Source organism: Anolis carolinensis, chromosome 2 (assembly GCF_035594765.1).
Source record: "Anolis carolinensis isolate JA03-04 chromosome 2, rAnoCar3.1.pri, whole genome shotgun sequence".
Taxonomy (NCBI): Eukaryota; Metazoa; Chordata; class Lepidosauria; order Squamata; family Dactyloidae; genus Anolis; species Anolis carolinensis.
In genome coordinates, this window is record NC_085842.1 from 287,055,568 (window position 1) to 287,065,373 (window position 9,806).

General features: G+C 47.0%; 1 protein-coding gene across 1 annotated transcript; it reads right to left on the reverse strand.

Annotated features, from left to right (window-relative positions):
• Window positions 1-624: 624 nt before the first annotated feature.
• LOC134296727 (protein NYNRIN-like) lies at window positions 625-6,178 on the reverse strand. Its single transcript, XM_062972318.1, has one exon. The coding sequence runs from the start codon at window positions 6,151-6,153 to the stop codon at window positions 2,629-2,631; it is 3,525 nt and encodes a 1,174-aa protein (XP_062828388.1). The 5' UTR covers window positions 6,154-6,178; the 3' UTR covers window positions 625-2,628.
• Window positions 6,179-9,806: the final 3,628 nt, after the last annotated feature.

The following is a 9,806-nucleotide window of genomic DNA, read 5'->3' on the forward strand; positions in this document are numbered from 1 at the left end:
CAACAAATTTGACAGAAAAAGCAGTTCAATACGCAGTAATGTTATGTTGTAATTACTGTATTTACGAATTTAGCACCAAAATATCACAATATATTGAAAACATTGAGTACAAAAATGGCTTGGATAATCCAGAAACTTGGATAAGCGAGACTTGGATTAGTGAGACTCTACTGTATATAGAGAACAAGTTCCTGTGTTTTATCTGGTCCTTGTCAATCCACCAGCAAAATGGACACCACTAGTGCAATGAATTTCCCCTGTAAGCCCCCATCATCATAGGAATATAACTCCAGCCCAGGTATCAGACTTGTGTGGTACGTCGCAGAGAGAAAAAGGTAAATTGACAATTCATGATCAGAGGTGTTCTTGCATAATGATGGATTTAATTCATTGTTTCCATCAGTTTAATAGAATCATCTTATCTTATTGCTGGGAGAGACCACAATGCTATTTAATCTAATGCAATGGAGGAAGTACACAATCAAAGCACCATGGAGGAAGTACACACAGGTGGCCATCAGCCTCTGTTTGAAATCCTCCAAAGAAGGAGACTACATTGTAGCGGAACCTTTGTGCTGCGGTTCTTGTTGGGCGCAGTGGAGGAATGGAGGACGGACAACTGAAGGAATTCCAAGAAAGCAGTTTTATTTCGCTAATGGCCACTAGGGTTCCCCCTAGCACAAAGTAAGTGCCTCTCCAGGGAGAACGCCCAGTGGCAGGCTGAGTAAACATTTATACACACTACAGGGTTCGGGTTATGCCCGCCCACAAGCAAATTCATTGGCTTAGAGTTGTGACGCTGCCCAATCAATGCTGACCAGCAGGCCGGCTGCACTCTTTTTGTGCCGTGCTCACAAATCTTTCAGAGCGCCTGCGTACGCATGCGCTGTTTGTTTATCTTTAGCTTTCATTTCTTCAGAAACACATGATTTCCCAGAAGTCACATGTTTCTGTGAGTTTATGCACCCGGGTCGCTAGCTGTCGCCATCTCTGCCCATATATGGTATTTCCTGGGGTTCCTTAACCTCCCGCCTCACTCCCCCATTTTCTTTTTGCGAAGCGCATGTACAAAAGCTGAAGCAAAGCATTATGGTTCCATCCAATCCCGCTTGGCTTGGAGTATGGCTATCTTTTTTTCAGGTAAAGATTGTGTGACACACCTAGTACACATTTGCATCATTATTGGAGTGCAACACATAACTATGAGAACAATGAACAATCCTAAAATCCCTACCAACAATATGTTCTTCAACCATTCTATTGAGGGTAACCAGCTAGTCACCCAGGAGAAGGGAGACCAACCTTCTATCTCCTGGACATTATTGTAAATTAACTTTTGTAATGACTCGATGTCATCTTCAATAGTACTATTCAAGTTATGAAATTTCACTACACAACGCCCTCTAACCATGGCACATAACCCCCCCCTGGCCGCCAGTAGGTAGTCAAGGGCCAACTTATGCTGTAGGGCCATCTGGCTGATTTCTTCTACTTCAGACTGGATTTCCCGGAAAATTTTACCAGTGGCATTTATGGACTTTTCAAGGCGGCAAGTCAGGCCTAGAACACTTCTACGGTTTGCTTGAGCTACAATCCCTGGGTAAGCACCCAGTGTCAACAAGCCTGTGATCAGGCCTCCTCCTACACGGGAGGCTTCTGAACCTGACAGAGCCTTGTTAATAATGACCTCATCCGAGCATTCTGGTCCTAGAGGGCCTGTTTGCACAATGTCCCGTTTCAGGCGCTGATGCCTTTTGTGTAAGACCTGAACTGGGAATGTCAAATAACCCACACCGACACACTGGTAGTTGCCGGGGTGATAATTTGTGGCCCATTTATCAAAGAAAAACCATAGATTTGGATCCCTAATTTGCCATAACGGACAGAGGCTTTTACCTAGGCTCAGTTGGGTTAATTGTTGCAGTATGTTCATATAAGATTTTAGGCCCTCAATAGAATCATTCACACTAAATGTGGGATAATCTGGATACATGCTAGCCCACTCGGTTGCGGTTAGATTTAATCGTGAGACATAAGATGTATTAAATCGTCCATGTAGATAGAACCGGTCTCGACAATGGGAATAATTGCCTAATCGGGAAAAGAACGCCTGCCTAGTTCCCCAGTGTTTCCACTCAGAATTCCATATTCCCGATCCTCCACAACAGAAGCACAAACCCCTGGTGGAGGTATGGTATCTAAACCGTCGAAACCGAGTTTTATTTATCCTTTGCGGTATGCTAGAAAACACGGTAGGTGGACCCTCCTGAGCCTTGGACAATCCCTCCAACACAATCTGTGGTTCATCAATTAAATCGGGAAGAAATGAAAAATCTCCTACGGTGAGGGGGTGTTCATATATTAATGCTACCTCTTTCCCGTGCTGCTCAAACATATAATTGGCATGTTCTTTTATCCAATTCCCATGTGCTCTTTTTCCAAAAGAGAGAATAAAACTCAGCACAAATAATATACCAAACACAGTGCGCTTTCCTCCCCTCCTCATAACTTGTCTCCCACTTTTTCCTCTCAAAATGTCTAGCCACCATCTCCCGGAGAGCGCCTTTGTTGGGCCATGCTGCGACATACTTGACCACCGACGCTCCGTTGCACCCGAAGGGATCAGCTTCATGGCCTTGTTGACCCCTTAGGGAGTTGCCGGATGATCCTGAGTCTCAGGTCCTCACCAGGAACTCGCTCCGTCCGCCACTCCTCAGGTGCTAGCTTTACACGGGTGTAATGTATCCACGGCTTAATCTCCTTCACCTTCACTGCAGTGGGGGTAGACAGGAGCACAACATAGGGTCCTCGCCACTTGGGTCCCAATGGCTCAATCTTCCAATCCTTGACCAGAACCTCGTCACCTGGTGAAAAACAATGTAGAGGTGTGGTAGGGAATGGTGGGTTCAATTCAGAAATGTATTTTTCTAACTGCTGCATTTGTCTGCCCAAAGCCTGAACCTGGGCCAATGTCTGTTTCTCTCCTATGAGGTGCTGCTCAGCTCCTGTCTCTAAGGCTCCCTTCAAGTTCAAAGGGGGTCGTCCATAGAGTCTTTCAAAAGGGGAGAGTCCTGTCCGTTTGTGTGGTGTACATCTGATTCCTAATAATGCCATGGGCAAAACCACCGTCCACGGCAATCCTGTCTCTTGGCAAAGTTTCCCAAGCTGAGCCTTTAATGTCCTATTCATTCTTTCCACTTTTCCAGAAGATTGTGGTCTATATGCACAATGTAACTTCCATTTTATGCCCAAAATTCTACATAATCCTTGCACAGCCTGTTGAATATATGCGGGGCCATTATCTGATCCAATTTCTAAGGGTATGCCAAATCTGGGAATAACATCTTTCATTAGAGCTCTTGACACCTCTACAGCCTTCTCAGTCCTTGTAGGGTAAGCCTCCACCCATCCTGTGTATGTGTCCACGAACACCAGTAAATATTTGTATCCTTTGTATGGGGGCATTTCTGTAAAGTCAGTGACTAAAGCTTCAAAGGGTACCCCACCCACATGTTGGACTCCTGGTGGCTTGAGGGGTCCTTCTCTGGGGTTATTTTTGATACATGTCCAGCATCTTCGGGCTGCTGCTGCCGTTAGGCTATGTAATCCATCGATATACAACTGTCGTCCTATCAGATTTGCCAATGCCATTTTTCCTAAATGTGTGTTTTGGTGCATGTGTTGGACTAAGTGCCATGCCAAGTCCTTAGGGACGTAGACACGGGCGTCTGGCATCACTATGAGTTCTCCTGACCACTGACCCTTCTCCTTTAAGGCCCATTCTTCTTCCTCTGGTGTATATGTAATGTTATGTTCAGTTAATTCTACCTGTAGGGCCATTACCTGATGTTCAATATAGGGCAGCCTAGCTGCCTCTTTGGCTGCCAGATCAGCCTGCCTATTTCCTTGCACTACGGGATCGTCTCCACGTTGGTGCCCTTTACAATGCATCACAGCCACCTGCCTTGGCTTCCAAACTGCCTCCAGGAGATCCACAATCTCTCCAGCATGTTTTACGCACTTTCCTCCAGACGTGAGGAGCCCGCGCTCCTTGTACAGTGCTCCGTGTGCGTGGAGGGTGGTGAAGGCATATTTTGAGTCTGTGTAGACGTTAACCCGCTTTCCGCTTGACAATTCCAACGCTCGGGTCAGGGCAATCAATTCGGCCTTCTGGGCAGAAGTCCCCGGGGGCAGTGACTCTGCTTCCAGCGTCTCTCCCCCCCACCGAACAACCGCATAACCTGAGTGTCTTTGATTATTTTCCATAAAGGAGCTTCCATCTGTGAACAGAGTGTCGTCCACCTTAGTTAGTGGCACATCCTTCAAATCCGGTCGACTGGAGAATACCTCATCCATCACCTGGGCACACTGATGGATCGTGGTGTCTCCTGGAGTCGGGAGCAAGGTGGCCGGATTCAGAGTGGAGCAAGTCTCCAGGGTCACCAGTGGGTTGTCACACAACAATCCCTCATATTTCATTAACCTCTCACTTGTGAGCCAGCGCGGTCCCTTAATGTCTAACAGTGCCTTAACGCTATGGGGCACCTTAACTGTCAGTGGCTGTCCTAGGGTCAATTTATTCGCTTCTTTGATTAAATCTACTGATGCTGCCACAGCCCTCAGGCAAGGTGGCAATCCACGAGCCACTGTGTCCAATTGCTTTGACAAGTAGGCAATCGGCCTTTGCCATGAACCTAGTGGTTGGGTCAATACTCCAACCGCTGTTCCTTCCCGCTCTGCAGCGAACAGAGTGAATGGTTTTTCCAAATCGGGCAGTCCTAATGCTGGAGATGACATCAATGCTTCTTTTAATGCCTTAAATGCCTGTTGACATTCTTCTGTCCACTCAAATGGATCTTCTCTTCCACCTCTCGTAGCCTGGTACAGTGGCTTAGCCAACACGGCGTAGTTGGGGATCCACTGTCTACAATATCCTGCTGATCCCAAAAATTCCCGCACCTGTCGCCGGGTGCTGGGAGTGGGGATGGCACAAACAACTTCCTTTCTTTCAGCTCCTAACATCTTCTTTCCTTCGGTCAGATGGAACCCCAAATATTTCACCGTGGGACAGCACAACTGGGCCTTTTTCTTTGACACTTTGTAACCCTTTTCTTCCAATGTCTTGAGAAATCTCAAAGTATGCTCTTTACAGCCCCCTAGTGTCCGGCAAGCGATAAGCAGGTCATCTGCATATTGAAGCCAAATTCCCTCTTCTTTAGGTATTACAAAATCCTGTAAGTCTTTGGCCAGGGCTTGACCAAAAATGGTCGGGCTGTCCCGGAATCCCTGAGGAAGGCGTGTCCAAACATACTGGGTCCTTTGCCCTGACTGCTGAGATTCCCACTGGAAAGCAAAGATCGGTTGGGATACAGGGGCCAATCGAATGCAAAAGAATGCATCCTTTAAATCCAATACAGTAAACCATTTGGCAAATGCTGGTACTAGACTCATCATGATGTATGGATTTGGCACTACCGGGGTTAGGGGAACGGTGACTTGATTTACAGCCCGCAAATCTTGAACTGGGCGATATTCTCCTTGTCCTCCTGGTTTCTTGACTGGGAGCAGGGGCGTGTTCCATGGGGAACTGCATGGTACCAATATCCCATGCTGCAGAAGTCGCTCTAGATGCTTTCTGATCCCCTGCACTGCCTCTCGACTGACGGGATACTGTGGCTTACATATGGGTCCCATTCCTCTTTTCACTTCCACCACCACCGGTGGAACATATTTAGCTAATCCTGGAGGATTATCTTCTGCCCACACTAAAGGAGTCTCATGCCATGGCCATTGTATTTCTTCAGTAAAAATCCTAACTTGAAACAGTCTCCATTCCTCTTCCATGGGAAATGATAGCTCCACTTGTCCATTCTTCATGAACTGGAGTTGTGCTTGTAATTTTGATAAAATGTCCCTTCCCAATAAAGGGACTGGGCAGTCTGGGAGATATAACATCTTATGCTTGACCTGATGTCCGGCCAGATTGCAGGTGCGTTCCTTAAGGAAGGGGCACTTCTGGGTCTTCCCAGACACCCCTATTACTTTCGTAGTTTCCCGAGTTGGTGGACTAATTTTTGTATTTACTACTGATTTTTCGGCACCTGTGTCCACTAAAAAGTCCAATTGTTGGTCCCCGATTTCAAGTGTGACCATCGGCTCCCCGGGGTCCAACAAAACAAGAGCCTGGCTTCCTCATTCCTCTCCTCCATCCATATCTTCCCATTCTTCTTCCATCACAGCTGCTGCAGCTATCACCTCTCTTGCAGGAAAAGGTACGTAGTTCCCACGCCCTCTTCCCCTTCCTGGGTTTCTTCCTCTCTCAGGCCTTCCTCTTTCTCTCGGTCCTTCCTGACTTCCTTCTCTTCCTTCTGGGCATTCACCTTTCCAGTGTCCAAACTTCTTACATTTAGCACATTGGTCTCGACCTAACCTCCGAGGGGGCCCTCTTCTTCCTCCTTGTCCCCCTCTGGCATATCCTCCTCTTCCTCTCTGTCCACTTGCACTTTGTTCCATCATGGTAACTAATGCTTGGTATTCCTGCTTCTTCTTCCTGTCCTTCTTCTCTTCTTCTACCTGGTCCCTCGCCATATAAACTTGATCTGCGAGTGCCAACAATTCATTCATAGTCTTTCCTAGAAATCCTGGTTGCTTTTGAATCTTTCTCCGGATGTCAGGAGCCGCTTGACTGATAAAAGACTGTTGAATCGCCCTCCTACCGTTTTCATCCTCCAAATTATATGGGCTATACTTTCTATATGCTGCCTCCAGCCTTTCCAAAAAGGCTGTTGGTGACTCAGATTTTTCCTGTACCACTCCCTGAATTTTTACAATGTTGACGGGTCGCGGCGGGCCCCTCTTTACCGCTTCTACCAATATACGCTGGAATCCTCTCAGTCTCTGCAAATGTCCTTCTTCTGCGGTGTCCCATTGGGGATCTATTTCCACAGGAAACCTCTGTGCTCCCCACTCGGCTGCATCACCATCTTGTGGGGCACCAACCTGGGCTATGGCTACCCCATTATTCAACACTGCTCTTCTCTCCTCTGATGTGAACAACATATTCAACAATTGTCTGCAATCTTGCCAGGTGGGATTATGGGTTGCCATAATCCCTTCCAATAGCCTAGCCATAGCTTGGGGTTCTTCACTATAAGGTGGAGTATTATTTTTCCAATTCAAAATGTCACTACTACTGAAAGGCACTACCTGGTATGCTTGAACTATCTCATTCCTGTTGTTTATCACAGGCACCGTTCTCAAGGGCATCTGGAGGGCCGGTCCGGTCGGTGAATCACCAGACCACACCGGAGCTCCATGTCTCCGAGTTTGTGCCGGAGAAGCATCACTGGGCATCCGTTGTGACTTCTTTTTTTCCTTTGTTTCCTCCTGATATTTTTCTAGGCTAGGATAGTGTTTCTTGGCCGCTTCGGTTGACTCCGAAGAGTAGGGTGGGGGTCTCGTTCCTAGTGTAGGTGCACCGGGGGCTGTTCCCTGGGGTGGGGGGGCAGTGGCAAGGGTGGCGGCAATAATTCCTGTTGTCTAGCCTGTACACTCAACTGTAAATCTGGGTAGTCCTCCTCATTGGATTGGAAAACTTCCTTCTTTTTCCCCTCCTTCTTCACCACCATACATTTGCCATTCCTGCACTGTCGAACCCAACCTGGATCTTCTCTAACTACCCGTTCCCACGTAGCAATATAGACCCACTGGTTCGGATGATTCACAGCACAATATTCTTCCACTGTTCGGATCAGTTTCAGATCCCACGTTCCTTCTACTTGCCAACCTAAACCAAACTCTGGCCATTCTCCCTGACACAAATTTCTCAGTCTATAATCTCTCAGGTCCCTTGGATTCCCTGCTACGGCTCTGTTAGCAAAAGAGCCAAAATTATCTAAGATGCATTGTAAGGGAGTGGAGCTCTTTGAATTTTTCCCTCCCATCCTGCCTAATAGAGGGGACTGTCCTGGCCTGGGCACCTGGCCACTCAATGGCATGCGTCAGGAAACACAAGACAGAACCCCTTTCTACCTCCCTGGGAACTTTTTTTTGTCCCTCCCAGCGCTGGCGTTCCCTTAATATCTCATGCAAACCCCTATACTTGCCAGATTTCTGTAGACGTCGGACCAACCTTCGCCCCTGGGCTTTTTCCCTGGATCCTCTTCCTCCTAGCTGGTTTCTATGGAACCTTGCTGGTGTTGCAGCTTCCACCGTCAGTCGGCGTTGGCATCAGAGGCAAGTACCGCAGCCGGTCGTGTAATATTCAGGGGCCCCTTCTCGTCTCACGGTAGTTGCCTCAGGCCCCCACCGCTGAGTTGAGGCCGTCCCGCCAACGGGATCCGTCTCCAATCTCCTGGCCCGTCTTATAGGAAAAAATCACGTCGGGGTCACCAGAAAATGTAGCGGAACCTTTGTGCTGCGGTTCTTGTTGGGCGCAGTGGAGGAATGGAGGACGGACAACTGAAGGAATTCCAAGAAAGCAGTTTTATTTCGCTAATGGCCACTAGGGTTCCCCCTAGCACAAAGTAAGTGCCTCTCCAGGGAGAACGCCCAGTGGCAGGCTGAGTAAACATTTATACACACTACAGGGTTCGGGTTATGCCCGCCCACAAGCAAATTCATTGGCTTAGAGTTGTGACGCTGCCCAATCAATGCTGACCAGCAGGCCGGCTGCACTCTTTTTGTGCCGTGCTCACAAATCTTTCAGAGCGCCTGCGTACGCATGCGCTGTTTGTTTATCTTTAGCTTTCATTTCTTCAGAAACACATGATTTCCCAGAAGTCACATGTTTCTGTGAGTTTATGCACCCGGGTCGCTAGCTGTCGCCATCTCTGCCCATATATGGTATTTCCTGGGGTTCCTTAACCTCCCGCCTCAACATCAAATAGCAAAACAGCATATTCTACTGTTGAACAGCTTTTACTGTCAGGATGTTGTTCTTAATGTTTCGGTGGAATCTTTTCCTTCAATTTGAATCCATTGCTCCATGTCCTAGTCTCTGAAGCAGCAGAACACAAGTTTGCTCCTTACACCATATGATATCCTTTCAAATATTTAAACATGACTCTCATGTTCCCTTTTGACCTCTTCTCCAGACTAAACATAACTCCTCATAAGACATGATTCCCAGGCCTTGAACTATTTGGTCACTCTCTTTTGGACATGTTTCACCATGTCTGTATCCTTGAATTGTGGTGCCCAGAATGACACAGTATTCCAGGTGATATTTTACCAGAGTAGTTTTAGCACAGCACACATTTTAAAAAATCCTTCACTTTTGCAAAGTATGAATAAACTTCTACCTCCACCTTTACTATAGAGCAGAAAAGTGGTGTGCTCTTGATCTGCTTAGTTATATAATTTAAAACTATGGTTTCACATTATGGCCCCCACAATGATGCCAGGAGGATTAGAAAGCAGGAATGAGATAATACCTTCAAGGGACTCAACTGAGCAGAGTCCTTGCCTAAAGTAGTTACAGTCTTTACAGGGCTTATGTATCTGCTCTAGCACAGGGGTGGCTGGAGCTACAGAGTCTTTCCTTGGATCTCACACAGTTACACATATCCTCATATCCTCTGATTTTAAAAAGTTCTTTGCACTCCCTGGAGTGCAATTTTGCAACATCCCGGCTTGCTTTTGCAAAACTGGAAATAAACAAAAGTCATATCTATTTTTTGGAGAAGCAAACTGATTGGGGAGGAGCAATGTTGCAAGATTGCCCCCTGAAGCTTTTAAGGAGTAAACAAGCCTATTAAACTTTTTTTTCAAAGTCAGGGTAATTGGGGTGTGTGTGTGTGTGTGTG

What these genes read in the sequence shown, in the direction of transcription:
- LOC134296727 (XM_062972318.1), bottom strand. Translation starts at nt 6,153, where the DNA reads ATGGTCACACTTGAAATCGGGGACCAACAATTGGACTTTTTAGTGGAC.